Below are 16974 nucleotides of genomic sequence, written 5' to 3'. Positions count from 1 at the left end.
TTGGAGTTTATGTAAGAAAGTTGCGACGAAAGGCTTGGAAGTTTCTGAAAATATGTGTGCCTTTAGAAACGTAATATGACTGTGGGTAACCTTTTCATCTTTTTTTGGCGTCTTATATTGTGTCTTTGCACGCTTCACCGCTGTGATCTGTGTCGGAATTGGACGCGGCCGAAGGGAAGCTTTGAAGATGTTGGCGAGCCTTCGGATTTGATTGCGACAATACCGTACCTATGCATTGTCTGCGGGCTGGTCAACTTGTTAGCAAGTGGTTCGTGGTCACTTTTGACCTTTCTGACGCGCTTTTGGCCTTGGTAGTAGCCAGGAAGTCGTCGTTGGTATCGGATTCACCCGAGGCGAACCTGACCGAATTCCCATCAGCTTTGGTCTTCTTGGGAGGCACGGGAGGCGAGCTAAACTCGTGATCTGTGTTAGAACTTGAATAAAAGGAAGAGCGATAGAAAAGAATCCCCTTCCCATAATAAATGAACGCTGCGATACTATGTTATGACAGATATAGGCTCGCAGTCGCATGCCGATGTGCCGAGATCGATGTTGATGTTCGTTCAGATTCAGTGAGTGATGATTTCATCCCCACTCGCTACCCTAGGTTCGGTGACCTGAAACGAATGCCATTTTTGCCTACCGTAGTAGGTATTCTCTTATCTTTCCGGCGACATCTGCCTCGAGTTCTCTTTGTCAGTTGCTTGCCTCAACGCGAACGCGTCACGAGTTTTTTCATCTTTCCCAAAACAGCACCCTTATGTCCATTCGCCGATATGTTTGGAACCACATAATTTTCTCCTTCAAATCTCCTAACGCGTTTTTGTTGGCATCTTCAGGCATACAACAACGTCCAGAACGCATACAGAGTTCATCGCCCCGGTTACTTGGGTATAACTAGTACGTTCTGTCAGAAAAGGGACTCCTTGCTGTCTGAAATTTTAGCGTTCTCCTACGCAAAGAACGCCTGAGTTCCCTTTAACAAAGTCACTATCCAATAAGCTAGCATTGTCTTCATCCAGGCCTATTTGCACGCAGCAACGATGTCTTCAAGCGAACTGAAATCCAAACGCAGCCCTCCAAGTCGGAGCCAGTCGCCCAGGTCTGGCGGACATAATCCCAAGCGGCCGAAGTTCAATGGTGATCCGGTTATTGACCTAACCGGAGACCCGGAAGACGATGAAGACGATCAAAATACGGTAATGAGATTAGAATCATCCTCAAAGTAGAGAATCTAGATGATACACGACTTGCACGATGCAACAGCAGGGCATCTTTCAGATAGAGTGAAGCGTCACAAAAGTTACAAACCCCCAGGTGAGGAAATCGCATGATGGAGGAGCATGGGAACTGCAACTTTAAGTGAGACACCGTGCTTTAAGACTAGAAGATCCATGTCTAGAGTACCAGCTTGTTTAGCCCACGGAAATCCAAGGGATACCCACAATGTGTATTGGCACCAGCCTTTTGTTGTCTTCTCGAACTGTGATGTCGATGTGTCAGAGCACTGCGAGGCTAAGTGAAAACTCAAGACTTGTAGGGATGATAAAACCACTGACTGGAAAGGCCTCTACTGAAGCGGAGGAGTGATAAGGAAAGTAATACAAGCCGCAGATGGACAAAAGCACCGTTTTTTAAGGAGAGTCAAATGCAGAATTGTGACGGAATGAACGACTAGAACTTTTAAAGAGAAAGAGCGACGGGGAGTATCCCAACTACAGCTCGTCCATCACGCTTCTTGGGGAGCAACTTCTCCCAATATGCCGCACGATATTAAGCGCCCTCACAGTCCGAACAAGAGGAAGGAGTGACCGGAGAAGGCGGAATATGAGTTGATATTGTGGCCCTGGTCATTCGGGCCTACATCATACTTGACCTCTTTGATAAGGTACCTTAGTCCTCACTTGAGGCTTTTCCACCACCTTATTTTCCAATTCTTTTCCAGCAGTCCATGAACTCGGTTATGACCTTCTGCAATGTCCAAACCCCTCAACGAGGGGTCATGGCCTTCAGAGGTTTGCAATGGCATACTTGGTACTAATGTGCCAAAATGTCGACGACCGGTCAGGTAAGTGGTAATTTCCAGTCGTCCAAACTTATAGTTTTCTGTTTGTTACTCTGAAACAAATCCGTAATTCTGCCTGCTGTATACCGGTATTATCCCCCCCTCTCTCCGCGTTAGCTCTTCTCCACGCGGGGCACGCGTTACAACTTTTTTTTTCTTTCCTCACGCAGCACCATCCTTTCGTCCATTCGCATATCTGTTTGGAAAACACAGAAACCTCTGCTTCGCATATTGAAACACGTTTATTTTGTCTCCCGACGCGTTAGTTCACCTTGAATTCAACTCCTGTTAACCCTAATACTAGCCAGCTAACCTGACGATCTCTTTATCCAGGTAGATTCGTACATAACCATGCCTTTGAGCGCTCTGAAACGCAGCGCTCCTAGTCGGAGCCCGTCTCCTAGGTCCGGCGGGCATGACCGCAAGAGAGCGAGGTCGAATGATCACCATGTTATTGATCTGACTGGTGACTCGGATGACGACGAGATCAACGACATGCTGCATAGCATTGAAGAAGAAGCCGGTGAGCTTCTTGCTGGTCTGGAGGGTGATACCAAAGTCAAGATTGAAGCTCCTCCCGCTTCGCGCCCGCCCGCCCCAGCGTTGAAGACTCCTGTGCCTGAAGTCAAAGAAGAAGAGGCATCGAATGCCAACAATCCTGCGCCCGTGGCTGACCCCGCCTCCAACAAGAATGGACCTCGCGAGGCTGACGAGCGGGAACTTCCCGCCGTTGAGAGCGGAGAGCTTTTCGATTTGCGCCAGGCTACGCCAGTCTCGCAAAACCCCCCTGCTGCGATCGAGGTCAACCCGGCTGCCTCCAGTTCTCTCCCGGTACATTCACCCGAGCCAGCACCAGCCACAGCTATGGCTGTAGCTTTACCTTCAGCCCCGTCTCCAGCCGCGCCGCCTCTCCGAAGCCCTTCGCCTGAGCTCAAGGCCATCGAGGTCGTCGACCTCACTGGCGACAGTGAGGACGAGCGCGAGCGGTCCCCGCGCTCTCCAACGCCCTCCATCGATTACCGCGTTGCCCTCTGCGCACAGGAGACGCGGGACTTCGTCGGCACATTGGTCATCAATCCTCGCCCTGATGCCCAATTCATCGCAGAACGAGCTTGCACTTCTCCTCTTTGGGTTAACAACGTCCCGCAGATTATCATCTTCTGCGATGGCTCGAGCAGGGTGACACCGTTGATGGCGTGGGAGGGTACCAATGGGGGTTACGGAGTTGTGCTTCGGAACCCATGGGCCGCCGCCGCCGCCAACAACCAAGACGGCAACGGATCGGTGTCTGGGTTTGAAGTCCGTTCCTGGTCTCACCACAAGACGTATTCCAGCGCCGAAGCCGAAATGGCCGCCATCGCCCAGTCCTTGGACACTTCGGTCGGTTTGATGGGCCAGCACCGCCCTCCTACAGCCGAGGTGCAGATTTTTACGGATTCGATGGAGTGCTGGGACCGAATCACGCGGGGGTTGAACCACAGGCAGGACAGGTTCTCTTTTAGACACACGGAGCCTATCTTGCGAGCAATCGTCTGGTTGTCGCACCGCTTGAAGATCATGGGCGGTAAGCTGACGGTGCGTTGGAATCCTCGGAGGTGTGCAATCGGGCCGGAGCTGGCGGATGACGCAGCGGGTGTGCATTCTCGAGGTGTTAATCCCGAGGGCTTCAATCAGCGGAACGTGCCCTTTTTTCGGAGAGATGGAATCTTAAACATGTTGAATGAGCAGATTGGTGCCGTGGTTCGTGAGCGCAGAACTCCTGCGCCTCGTAACTAGGTTGATGGTTGGTAATGTGCGGCTTGATCGGTGTTGGAGTTTGGGGATTGGGATGTCCTACTAATGTAGTGTTCGTGGTGCGCCATATTTGCTTCGTCAAAAATCGTTTGCAGGGCAGTGTCTGGTGGTTTGTTTGTCTTTGTTAGCTTTTGTATTCCGAAGAGACATTCCGAATGAGACCTGTGCCAACACCTCCTAAGCGCTGCTATGCCATCGTGAAATACATGCCCGTGAGTACACTTAGAAAAACCTGAATCTCCGTAACCGAATCAACCAACATGTTAAGATCAAGGCCAGGCTTTCTTCATCAAAGAAATGCCCCAAACTGACAAATCTTTCGATGGGTATTCAGGCGTTCGGGGCTCGATGACGAAGGATAATTGCTTCCATTAACGAATGAGACATCCATCGACTTGGTTGTGTGGGAGGGATCTTGTACGTTTTCAGACGTTAACCCCTCGCCCTTCATTTAGGCTTGGTTGCAGCACATCACTGCTTACCTTAGTTGCATGCAGCACGTCGAAATCTGGCCTGCAGGTTTCGACTCTAGCAGCTTGATTGAGTGAGTTACATGGTGGAAAAGAACAAGAAAGCACAAGCAAAGAACAAAAAGCTACAAAGAGTCAAAAGTGCAAAAAAAAGTGTGGCCCGTATCGGATTCGAACCGATGTCCTCCTCTGAGACGCGTACGCAGACCTAGAATCATTCAAGGCCGGGAATGTTATCCATTACACCAACGAACCACGGAAAGATAGCTTGGAGGGGGGACTTATATACCCCAATCGCGCCTTCCTTGTTTGCAGGCAGGTTTGCCGCGGGGTGGGCGGGCAAGCGGGCGCCGCAGGAAGGAAGGGGAAGGAGGGCTAACCGATAAGCAAGGCGGTGGCGATAAGCGCTTATACCCAGCGATAGCCTACCGGCAGTGATGAAGGGATGGCGGGGAGCACAACTTCACTCAAACACGTCACTAGCTTTGAGCCTGCAGGTCTCATTCTCAACGTTGAGAAAGGAATTATTTCCGACTCCAAGATGGAAAGCTTGCGGTACGCAATCGTAATGATCTTTTCTGTTGCTCAGCTTCATCTTAGAGTCCATGTTTATTGCTGCTTCCCTGGTGGCTTGTTCATTTTGCTATCCGGCCAGGCGGCTTTCAAGAAACAGTACATTCTGGAGCGCTCTTTCACACTGAGTCCGTGTGCACCTACTCTGTTCTGGGAACCACCCCCCAGCTTCCAGTTTGTTGAGGCAACATGCACTTCCTTTCACGGTAATTGAGGTTACATTGAAAAGTGAAAACTTGTGTTGTGCCTGTTGGCAATTGCTCACTGGCACCACCTTTTTGTTCCATGATGTTAGTGGAAGCACTCTGAGAGGTTGCTGCAAGAAGAAGGGGTGCTTATAAACATCAGGAGAGAGGGATGCAATGTTCCACGACCAAAATGAAAGACAAAGAAGAACTTCCTTGTCGCCAGAAAGGGAGGAACATCCATGGTTTGATCGCGACGTATAGAGAAAGTGCAAAAAAGAAGTATGGTTGTCCCGTTCAGGATTCGAACCCGTATCTTCCTCAAGGACCTCAATCAGAAGTGAAATCATTCCACCTCAGGGATGTTGCCATTTACACCACCGAGCCAACCACGGAAAGAGGGCCAGTTAAGGGAACTTATGTACCCCAAGGGCACCTTTCTTGGTTTGCAGGTAGGTTCAGCGCGGGGTAGCGGCCCGGGTGGTAGGCGAGTCACGGGAAGGAGGCAATGAGGGGTACCCGACCCACTGGAACCGACACTCATACTAGGTAGAGCGGTTGGGGGATTACAAACAGCGACACTTCAGTTGCAATTTCACATCCCGCTAGCCATGCCAGGGGCAGGTTTGATTTGATTGGGAACATCTCAATGTTTGAAGGAAGGTCGACCGCAAAACACAACATTCTCCATCCTCTGCACCTGCTTGTGCATCGTGGAATGTACGCTTCTGTCGCATCACTCATGCTTTGTTCCTTCCACATAATGAACTAATCTTTCTTAGTCTCTTGCATCTTCGGCCTTCCTCCCGTGAACTAAACCGGAATGTTTGCCGCGAGGACATCCATGGGAAGTCGGAACCGTTGGTGACCCACTTGCCCACCCGACCCGACCATGCCCTCAGCCAGCATCCCAGACGCACGCACTTTGTTATGTGTGGAAGGTGCATCCGGATCGGATTTTCCATTTGGAAGGTATCTAGACCTGGCTTGGCAGCGTTGTCTTTCCTCCCCTACTAGCAGCCAATAGAGCATTTACCTTGCCATCAAGTTTGCACCTTCTCATTCTACCAACCCCTTTTTCGGCGCTCACGATGTAAATAACGGTGTCGCTTAACTTGGTGGGGTATGCCGTCGCCAAGATGCATGATGTTTTCATTGATTGGTGGTGCGCTCATACACGTTATCGATAGCGTTTGTGTGCTGCGCTTATCGCGCTTGTGGGCTTGGCACATGCCCCGCATTCGACGACATTCAATGTTCGCCATGGAGTCTACCCCGCGGTCTTCTCGGTTTCTCAACAGCGACTTCCTCTTGCAATGAAGTTCATAGTTGACACCGCTCTGTTTGCACATCTAGCGAGTGGTTGCGCCCGTCTTTACTCAGGACAGATCCTCCCTTTTGGAAACCTACCTCTAGAAACGTGCGCGATGTTGCAATCGCAACTTGACTCCACCGTCCTTTGTGCGTGCCTGCAGGGAGTTTCTCGGCCAGATAGGCGCTCCTTCGCTGGAGTTGAAACCGAGAGTGAGGTGAGTGCAAAGCGTCATGTCCAATCACGCCCCTCACCGGCTGGAAAATATTCGCAACAGCGGGCGGTAAGGCCTGTGTCATTTAGAAGCTGCATCCATCCAAAGTTCCATCTCCCCAAGTATTTAACAGGGTGTGGCCCCCCTTCTCCTCTTCATCCAACCAAGCCACCATTGAATCATCTTCCCACTCAAGTTCACATCGTCTCAGTCCTGGAGAACTCCAGCCTTCTGACCTTACGCCCCAACAAACTTCCCGCGCTCCCAAACTTTCTGTCTCTCATCACAACCGAAATCACACCACCAACCCCGACGACATTTCCGCTACGGCTCGTTCTCTGTTCCTGCTCGCGTCCACAAAACCACTGCCTTTTCCCTGTCCCATTCTCGTCATCAACCGGTTGATCGCAACAGTTGACCTTTCTCATGCTTTTTTTCTCTTCTCCTCGCAGTATTCTCTGTTCTATGTAAGTCTCGGTCCTTTCTCCCAAACGCCTCTGCTCCAAGACACTGTATGGCTTTCTTGCGTGGATATTTGCTAACAGATATGCTTGTACTCAGTGCCATTCAGCCGACTGATAGCTCACCTGCGACCAACCTGGTTTGGGACTTTCCGCTAGGCAGACACACACGTTGCTGCGATCCATCTTTTCCACGACTGATTCCCGCCATAATGCCTTCCCTTAAACGGTCCTTGTCTCCGGAACTTTCGACGGAAAGTCACAGGGACAAGCGGTTGAAGCAAAGTTCCCCCAAGAACGTCCGGATCCTGCCAATCAGGGCAAACGAGCACCCAAACCCTACTCCGGCTCCTCAAGATTCCCAAGATGTCGCAGTCAAGGTAGGCACTATGTAGTCTATGTTCAGAATCCCGCGTTCAAGCATATCACTGACCCCCATTCCCGACGACAGGATCTCATTCTCTCTGGACAGAAGAGACCCGTTTGCTCAACGGCGAAGAATCCATATTCACTTCGTTTGTAGATGGATCAGGCCGCTATCCGAACAAAATACCAACGGATCTTGCAAACACGCCGTCTCTCAATTCCAAGTCACAGCTCGATCTCTTTGTTGACCACAACCCTCAGTTCACGATCTTCTGGTGCGACGGATCATGCTCCAACAATAACTACGCTACCATGTTGTCCTGAACAAACGGGGGGTACGCTGTCGTTTTCCGAGACCCCTACGAACCGAGTGACGAATGCCTTACCCGCACCCTCTCAAAAGCGTCGGACGCCATGAAAGGTTTTAAACCTAAGGCAAAACTACTCGTCCTCAGTCTCGACGTGGACGATATGGCATTCCCGCCAGGTCTTTGGGCCAGAGCATGCGGAAGGGGCGGCCGTCGCTCAATGTCTCGGCGAGGTCGAAAAGATAGTCGACAACTACGCTCCTTACTCGGCAACGGTTCGAATCTTTTCAGATTCACAGGATCTGTTAAGACGAATCCGGGACTATCCACCTCCGAGCGAGACACCTGATGTGAAGGACAATATCATGCACCCTATAGTTTGTACTATAAACTGGTACTCACACTACCTTAGAGACAACCGCTGTAAGGTACAACTTCACTGGTTGCCTCGGTGCTCCACATTGAGCGCGGCTATCGCCGACTATGCCGCCGGGCTGTGGCGACGACAGACTACCATTTACAGCCAAGAGGATTTGCTTCCCGCGAAGACAGATGGAATTATGAACAAACTCCACCAGGAGGTCAGAAATGCTGTCCATAGAAGTCTCAGCGAGCCCCCGGACGCCCCTAAGGATAAACGCCCTGCCCAAAGGCGGGAGACTGTTGAGCCAAGGATTTCCGAAACTCGGCCTTCTCCCCCAGTTTTCGGACCCCATCTTCCCGTGATTGAGGAAGACGGTTCTCCCGCGCCCTCCCCGACCACCGAGAAGCAATCCCGGGGGAAAAGGAAGATCAATCGGACCAGATCAGTACGGAGATTAATCGTGTTATTCAAGTTCGCGTCGATTAATTCGTACTTAAGTACCAACTCCAAGATTAATTTAAGGATACCCTGTGGGCGGAATTTGATAAGACGAAGTATTGCACCTATCTCTGGGTTTATCTCGTCTTCGACCATTTGAAGACCCTCGTCTTAAGCGATGCCTTGAAGGGGATAGTTCAAGGGTTTAAGACTGCTATCGAAAAGCTTCCGAGGACAGTGGAGGATGTATATGAACGGATTCTCAATAGGCCCTAGGGTGCCCTACGTACAACATTGCGACGAGTGTTGTGTGTCTTCCTTGCTGCCCAGCGCCCTCTGATAGATCAAGATGCCCCCCATCTTCTTCCTCGACGTCGGTGTCAGCTCCGACTCCCCCTTCTACCCCTCCCAAGCCGGCATCTTCGCCAACGGCAAGATCCTCCGCCTCGACTCACCCAACCAGCCGCCCAACGGCTCCAACGACATCTGGTCCATTTCTTGTGTTTGGCTCTCTTGTTCATCATCGTCTGGCCGATATTCAGAGGGCACCAATTCTACAGATACAGCCACGATTCTATTCTGGGCCGCCCAGTGCGGTCTAGGCCACCCGTGCAGGCCACCCATGCATGAAGGGCCATATTCTGACGGCAGCCCCTCCGGCCCTCAACGTTACAGATGGACGACCCTCTTACGCGGATCCGGCTCCAAAAGTTACGAACGGACCGCCGCCGTCCTACGCGGACGCGACGGGACCAGGACCAAGGGAACCCAAACATGAACTTTCATGATGTGATCAACTGACCGGGAAGAGCGTTGGTTTTTTTTCTTTCTTTCGTTTCTTCTGTTTTTCCGGTCTCCAGCGAAAGTCGCTCGTCACTGGCCTCTCCGCCCCCGATGGCATCGACGTCGACCCCTCCGCCAACAGGATGTACTGGACCAACATGGGCGCCGACGTCAACGACATGGACGGTTCGCTCATGTCCTTCACCCTCGACGGCTCCGACAAGAAGGTCCTTCTCGGCGGAGCCGATGGCGTCTTCACCACGCCCATGCAGCTCGGCAGACCGTCAGCAAAGACATGATATCTCCGAACAAGGACGCCAACGTCGCGAAGCAATGGCCTTTCAGCAAAGACGTCAAGCGGCTCAGACTCTAGCTCAGACCGCGAGAGAGAAGTCCTTGGGAGAGGCCACAATATCAGAGACATTCGGCTGAGGCCCGCATGCCCACTTTGGACGAGTTTCCACCATGGTTCGCTCCCGCTGGATGAGCAGCGTCGGCATCAGATTTTCTCTATTGGTTTATTTTGTTATGGATTTTCTCTTTCAATGCTCCTGGACCGCTCCCGAAGCGACGTTCTCCGACCCCTGGATGCTGCTGGGACCTTATGCCAATCTGCTTCGCGGTGTTTGGTTAGGAGCTTCAACCGTAGCTTCTTCCTACTGAGGGCTAGTTAATGTAGTTCGTTCTTTTAACCCCAAATCAAAGCAAACTTCTTTACTTTTGCTCCTTCCTTGTTCCTGTTCTTGATCAGTGAGGAGCCTCTACTTTGCCATCCCGTCCTCGTTTTGTCCAGAGAAAAGGCCAAAAAGTCCAGAGGAAAAGAGATAAAGTACAAAGAAAAGGCGACAACGTCCAGAGGAAAGGCGTCACAGTCCAAAGTCTACGGCGTACAAGTTTTCCGTAACCCAATACCACGGGCAGAGACTTGTTGAGTTTGGCCATCCATGGCTGCGGTACCTCGAGCGAAGCCTGGGACAGCAGTTTATGTTGGACGAGAACAAGGCTGTGATTGAGGAGTGGCTGAGCGGCATAGAGCCAGCGGATGAGGAACTGCCGACAGAGGAGTCTGCCGTTGAAGAGGAAACTGCCGAGAAGAAAGCCGATGAGCCCTCAAACACAAACCTCCCAAAGACCTCAGCTTCGACAGCGTGCAAAGCTATTTGGCTGCCCCTGTCACATGGCTCGGACAACCGATGACTCACAAGGAAGTGGAAGCCATCGGAGAGATCGGTCGCATCATCTTGGCAACCCTGCCCTCAACATCCAGCAGAGGACAAATTGGAAAGAAATGACTTCAGCGTCCGATCCTGGAGATCTAGCTTACCACATTCATTCCAGCCGCCACGTCGATATCGCCGCGCCATCTCGCAAGGGCATAGAAACCGTCGCCAGCTTGCATAAGAATTCAAGACGCCCAAGACCATGTCAGACGATAGGGGCGGTGAGGCAGCTGTCGGAATTACTTCTGGGTGAGTGTGACCGCTATTCCGATGACGGGGAGAATGAAAACTGAAAGATATGTATTTTCGCTGTCAGATACACCATGAGCTCTCGCCAGTAGTTGCGGGAACTGCTACCGAGAACCACCCCAGCACACCGTGGCATCGGTTCTTCGTCAAGTTCGCTCAGAAACATGTTGAGTGAGCTACCGTTTATTGTGGACAAGTTGAGGGAGGCATTTAATGTGCTGCCGAAGCTAAAGGCTCTTTTGGATATGCCCCCGAGAGAACACCACCTTTGGTTTTGGTATTTTGGGCTCGGCCCTCGCAGTCATCACATGTGCTCATTTCGTGGGGAACTTTTGGTGGTTTTCCTGGCCCGCCCACAAAAGAGCTATTCGAGAGGAGAAAGAAAAGTAAGAAGGAAAGAAGTAATAATATGGGATAACCTCACCGCACCCTGTCGTTTCCTAGACGTACCCTATAAATTTTGAGACTTTCCACCATCATCAACCACTATGGCCATGTTAAACCCTCAAAGCTCGTATAAGAGCATTAATAAGATTATTCCTATATACCTCCCCCTTTATCTTCATAGTACTACTTATTTCGACCCTGCTCTTCGCGAGTTAGTACCTAGTTTGCATTCACAACGCCGCCCTTTGCAACTGACTCGCAAACAGTCTCTATGAGGGGTCTCAAAGTGAAATAAAGGTTGAGAGAGAGGACGTAATACTCCGAACTCCAATCCCAACGTCTTTTCCAAGAGGGTTGGTTGAAATTGGGTGAAAAACTCCGGGGGGACCTTAGGACACAGGGTACGTGTAAGAAACGACAGGGTGCGGGGAGGGTTTCCCAATAATATGTTCAGTTTGTTCTTACTGTGACTCGTACCACAAGCCAAGGTTGAACGTTGTAGCTTAGACTGAGTATAGGGTTGTTCTGTTCGGATTAACAGTTTGGTTGTACTCTGCTGCAATGCGGCAGCCCTGGCGTTTGCGAAGCAACTTTGGGCCATTAAGTCAATCAGCGATGAAGAATGGGAAAAACTGGATGGTCCGGAAAGGAGTGAATGAACATTGCGAAAGTTCGGACGAGGGCAAGGGGTATATAACTTTCCCTTCCGGCACTTGCATCCAACAACCAACTCGCTGGTAAATGGCCCCGTGGTGTAACGGTAGCACACGTCATGAGAAGCAACGTCCCAAGCCCAGGTAAGGCAGGCGGTCAGCGGACCAACGACACGTCCCAGGTTCGACTCCGGGCAGTGGCACTCCAACATTTACCAGCACTCTTTTTTTGTCCTTTTCGGGCACGCCGTCTGCCTGTCTGTTTTTTTTTCCGTTCTCTTTTGGAAAAGGACTGCACTGGCTTTGTTCATATCAAGCGAGGTTCGTTGCTGTGAGTCTGTGACGGACGACGATGTGTCCCCAAAGTGCACATGCACCGCCGCAACGATAGAGACCACTTTGAGTGCCGAACTTGCCAGGTTCGATAATTGGTGAAAGCGGTCTTCCGGCACCATGACAATTGCACTTTGGTGACGCCTTTCATGGTCGGTGGGTTCAGTTGAAAGTATTACTACCTCTCCTGAGTTGGTTGCGCTTCGTGAAAGTGGAATATCAGCGTTTCTTCTGGACCCTTGCGCAACACATCTTGCTGGTAAATAGCCCCGTGGTATAATGGTAGCACACGACGATTAAGCGAAGCCCAAGTCTAGGTAAGGCCGGTGAGAGCCGAAAAGCAGGTCCCAGGTTCGACTCCGGGCAGCGGCATCCAAACATTTACCAGCACCCTTTTTGTGTCCTTTTGCTTTCATTTTGCGTTTCGTCTCTCTACTTTGCTGCGGTGTTCATCTAATCTTTTTGTTGCTTCTTTGTTCTTGCGAGATATCATGTTGTACCTTTGCTGCTTTATTGCATAGAAGGTGAGGTTTGACTGTTTGTGCTTATTGGACACTCATCCGTAGCTCATCACAAGCTCAAATGTACCTATTCGTTGACTTGAGCGCGAGATTGGCATCCTTTCCTCGCGCTGTCAATCCGGGGGCTGCCTGGCTTCGAAACAGATGATCAAGATCATCAAGGGGCATAATGTGCTCTGATCGGTGCAGTGTCCGATAATGAGGGCGGAAGGACCCTCGTCGCGCCTTCCGTTGCGAATTGACCACGGGCCGGGATTGCTGCCCTAGTGTACGTCATCCCAACCAAAAAGAAACGGGGCTGAGGAGACAACGTGAGCCCCGGGATATGTCCCCGTCGATATCGCATCACAGTCAAACATACCTCTAAAGCAACACGGACGGCTGAACATCCACATAACTATCACCATCGAGTTCAAGTCATGTCATGTATATACACTTTTATCACTTACACTCCCACCAAACACCAATCACCCACCACCTAATACCAAAGCCCACAAACCAGCCCCCTCCCAATCTGTCTCATCATCCCCCTCTCTCCTCTGACCATCATCCTCCCCTCCCTCAGATCTCCCCCCCTCCACTTTTCCTCTATTCACTTCTTCCCCATCCCCATCCCCTCCTTCATCCCCTCCTTCATCTCGCCCATCTTCTTCCCCATCCCCTCCATCCCCTTCTTCATATCTTCCCCCATCTTCTGACCCATTCCTTGCTTACTGCCGCCAGACCCCTCCATACTTTGCTGCTGGCCCATACCACCCATGCCAGAGGAGCCACCCATGCCACCGCCGGAAGACGACGAACCCTGGGGCATGTTCTGCTGAGGGGACGCGCCCTCGGGCATCATCTTGGCTTTCATGTCCTTGGTCATGCCGCCTTGCTTGCCCATTTGCTGTTGGGCGGATTTAGAGGACATGGAGGACTGGGGTTGGGAGGATTTTGGCATCATTTTTTCGTCGTCGTGCATCTGGGATTGGGGTGTTAGTGTGTGTGTGATGAGGTATATAACTGGGTGTTGGGAAGGGCATTTAAATGGGGGTGAGAGGAGGTAGGTCATGGGGAAGGAGGCAGTGGACGGGACACGCTTCGACACAGATGTCCAGGGGCGAGCGATCAAAGAGATCGATCGAATGGGGGATTGAGACGAAAAATGGGAAAAGACTGAGTGGAAGAGGGGGGAAAATAGGGATGGTCAACAACATACATGAGCCTCCTCCTCAGCGCGGTAAATCAGATCATGACCCTCCTCCAGAGCGAGATCGGTGTATCCAGGCTCCTGCTCGCCCTCGTGCCTGTTATGGTGCGGGTGCTGACCAATGTTCTCCTGGTGCACCTGCTTCTTTCCGTGCTGCGGCATGTTGTGATGTTGTTCTTGGTTTTGATGATGTTGTTGACGTTCGTGATGATACTGATGATGCATGGAACGAGATCTAAAGAAGAAGGAGGAGGGAAGTAGAGAGCACGTAATTGTGGGAAGGAATGAAGAGAGAGGGTGACCTTCATATAGGGACGTTAGGTGTGGGATGGAGAAGCATGGACTGAAGATGTCATTTTGACGGCGGTGTCTGGAGAGCATGTACGGAGAGTGGACGTCATTGCTTGAGGGGTTGGGGAGCTGGGGGTTACGAGGAGGACTCGGGCGTGTGGTACGAGGTCTGTGGACACTAACAGTTGTGCACCCGATTTTGGTGGAAGGATGATAGGGGCGTGTTCCTTGAACGGAACTGGAAGCTGGGCGAGAGCTTCCGGAGCTATGGCCCATGGGTTACTTGGAGGCCGAACTGTGAGGGACAGATGACATCGATTCTGATGTGGATCCTGCTCAGCTGCTCGTAAACAGGCAATGACAGATGACAGTGGGGAAGATCTCAGCGACTGAGAAGCTCTAGGTGTTTTGCCGTCTGAGGCAGCCCATCGGCCTAGCAGGAAGTCGAGGAGGGACAGTATCATGAACTCCAACGTGAATGGAATGCGTGCGAGGAAGGACATCAGAAAAGGGAACAAAATGTGGAACTGAACTATTATCATTTGCGTATTTCTTGGTCCATCTCGACAGGCTTCTAGCCAGACTTCTCTTCCTCCGTCTTGCTGTGCCTGTCCGTAACAGTCATGTAAAAGTCGTCATGGAAGAAGATGTGATAGTTGCGGCTCTTCCACGGTTGCGTAGGGTTGGCGAGTTGGAAATCGAAGTTCCGAATGAGCTGTTTGACGCCATATTAGCATTTTGTTATCACCCCTTCATTCGCAGACCCCGCGACTCTTTCATCGTCTAGCGTCTGCCCTTTGTCTCCGGCAACCCAAGCAGAAAGGAAAAAAACTTACCTGGCAAAAAATCTTATTCAACTCCAGCAACGCCACCATCTTGCCCGCGCACTGCCACCTCCCATACCCAAACACCATCTCCACCACGCTCTTCATCTCCCTCCTGCGTTCCGCATCACACCCCTCCTCCTCCAACCACCTCTCCGGTCTCCAGACATCACTATCGACGCCAAATACCTCCTTATTCCTCTGCATCGCGCCAAACGTAGCCGTAATCTTCGTTCCACCGGGGATGAATCTTCCGTCGCGGGTGTGATCGCCCTCAGGCGGCACGATCTTGAACGGAAGTCCGTCGAAGGGAGGGCGCATGCGCAGGGACTCGTAGATTACCGCTTGGAGGTAAGGGAAAGAGAGGGATTCGGAGTTGGTGATGCAAGGGGAGGAGATGAGACCGGATGCGATGCTTTCGTCGATTTCGCGCTGTAGACGCGTGTAGGCGCGCGGGTTGGAGCAGAGGTAGAGCAGGCCGGAGCGGATGCCGGTAGCGGTGGTGTCGGAGCCGGCGAGGATTTGGAAGATGGATTCGGTTTCGCATTGGCGTTGGGTGAGGCCGCGGCGGATGAAGGAGCCCTGTGACGGTTGGAGAAGATTAATGGGGAGGAAGAAAAAGGTAGAAAGCGAGAATGGGAAGACTTACGAGCATGTCCTGCTGGTCTTTGGCGTCAGGAGCAAAACGTTTGGTGACGATTTCTCGAGCGACCCTGTGTCCTGTCAGTCATCTCCCCAAGCAAGCCGAGACAAGGACAGAAACCCACTTCATGATCAACCCCATCCCCCTCGGATCTTTCGTCGTCGGTCCAAAGATCTTCAGGAACAACGGATTGCTCAAAATCTTCCCGACCATGGGGATAGTTGCCCCCATGGCGTTAGCATAGACCAGATTGTGGACCATGTAGATATACCCAAACACGTCCTCCTCCTTGGTGATATGATCAAACTCGATCTGGAACGCCGTCTTGCAGATAACATCCAGCGTGAAATACTGCACCATCTGGCCGAACTCCAACATTTCCCTCCCCGCTGGTGATGTCGACCCCTTGGGGGCAGCGTACTTGGCCCTGATCTTGTCGACAAGCTTGCTGATCACGTAGTCGATATCCCTCTCCACGCCGGTGTTATCCCTGCCTGAGTAGCCGGGAGCCATCTTGCTCTTGAGCTTGTCGTGGTAGGTGGTAGAGGTGGTGCTGAACATGTTATCGTCATAAGGATCGAGGCGGTTGAGCTTGTACCAGTTCGAACGGACGTAGCGCGAGCGCGCGCCGGACATGCGCCGAATCAGGTCGAGTTCGGTGGTCATGAGGTCCGAGGGGCCGATGCGCACGGTGGACGGGTAGCCGGGCTCGACGCCGCCGTACTTGTCTTGAGCGGCATGGGCTTCTTCACCCATTTGGCCCGAGTGGATGATCTTGAAGATCCAGAGGTAGGAGAATTTGCCGAGCCATGGGCCGTCGAAGTGACGCAGGCGGTACCAGGCGAGGACGGAGGAGGTGATGTAGTAGACAACGAGGAGGGAGATGGTGATGAGGATGATCGTCTTGGGAGATGCATTTGTGAGATGAGAAGGGTCGAAGAAGCCCCCGAGGGAGGCCTTGGTGGGGAGAATCATGTTGGGCAACTTGACGACTCTGTAGTCGTCCCTGTCCTGGAGGAACTAGACCAGGAGAGTTTCAAGGCCGAGCCGTCATGCTTTATATCCCCTCCCTGACAAAAAGACATGATGAACTTTTCCTTTTCACAAGCCCGACTTACACCTGTCCGGCACACCATTCCCGTAAGTCCCGACTAGTCTCGTGTAGAAGCTAGTGTAGCCGCATCGTGTTGTGAGCTGGATGTCAGTAGGGTAGTAGTATGGTGGAGTTCGGACCCTGACGATGGTTGCACGAACGAAACATCACAGCCTGTCTACACTAGACTTGAACCACTCGGCCCACAGCAAGCAACTGGCCAATCCAGCGAAAT

The 16974-nt window shown here is 51.8% G+C and overlaps 5 protein-coding genes and 1 non-coding gene across 6 annotated transcripts; 3 read left to right on the top strand and 3 right to left on the bottom strand.

The window, feature by feature from the left end:
* Positions 1-1043: 1043 nt before the first annotated feature.
* On the top strand, positions 1044-3832 carry B0H65DRAFT_583401 (uncharacterized protein; the record flags this gene model as incomplete). Its single annotated transcript, XM_062830879.1, has 3 exons — positions 1044-1225; positions 2500-2612; positions 2922-3832. Coding segments are annotated over 3 exons (1206 nt in total), but the record flags the coding sequence as incomplete, so codon positions are not given.
* Positions 3833-4485: 653 nt separating this feature from the next.
* Positions 4486-4584, bottom strand: B0H65DRAFT_t456. Its single transcript has one exon. It is a non-coding gene; the product is annotated as a tRNA-Ser (tRNA).
* Positions 4585-7791: 3207 nt separating this feature from the next.
* On the top strand, positions 7792-8805 carry B0H65DRAFT_339953 (uncharacterized protein). The gene has a single exon (XM_062823627.1). It carries the CDS (start codon positions 8114-8116, stop codon positions 8708-8710), a length of 597 nt encoding a protein of 198 aa, XP_062677180.1. The 5' UTR covers positions 7792-8113; the 3' UTR covers positions 8711-8805.
* Positions 8806-8899: 94 nt separating this feature from the next.
* Positions 8900-9632, top strand: B0H65DRAFT_553342 (uncharacterized protein; the record flags this gene model as incomplete). The annotated part of the gene is made up of 2 exons (XM_062829955.1): positions 8900-9052; positions 9411-9632. 2 exons carry the CDS (start codon positions 8900-8902, stop codon positions 9630-9632), a joined length of 375 nt encoding a protein of 124 aa, XP_062677179.1.
* A 3177-nt stretch (positions 9633-12809) lies between these two features.
* Positions 12810-14050, bottom strand: B0H65DRAFT_446696 (uncharacterized protein; the record flags this gene model as incomplete). The annotated part of the gene is made up of 4 exons (XM_062825808.1): positions 12810-12959; positions 13058-13059; positions 13411-13660; positions 13898-14050. 4 exons carry the CDS (start codon positions 14048-14050, stop codon positions 12810-12812), a joined length of 555 nt encoding a protein of 184 aa, XP_062677178.1.
* A 424-nt stretch (positions 14051-14474) lies between these two features.
* B0H65DRAFT_339916 (cytochrome P450) lies at positions 14475-16839 on the bottom strand. The gene is made up of 4 exons (XM_062823625.1): positions 15771-16839; positions 15653-15716; positions 15016-15585; positions 14475-14894 (listed from the first exon to the last, which is right to left on the bottom strand). Exons 1-4 carry the CDS (start codon positions 16619-16621, stop codon positions 14754-14756), a joined length of 1626 nt encoding a protein of 541 aa, XP_062677177.1. The 5' UTR covers positions 16622-16839; the 3' UTR covers positions 14475-14753.
* Between the last annotated feature and the right edge of the window lie 135 nt (positions 16840-16974).

The sequence above is a fragment of the Neurospora tetraspora genome, assembly GCF_033439725.1.
Source record: "Neurospora tetraspora strain CBS 560.94 chromosome Unknown B0H65scaffold_9, whole genome shotgun sequence".
NCBI classification, from domain to species: Eukaryota; Fungi; Ascomycota; class Sordariomycetes; order Sordariales; family Sordariaceae; genus Neurospora; species Neurospora tetraspora.
This window is presented reverse-complemented; position numbering and strand designations above follow the sequence as displayed.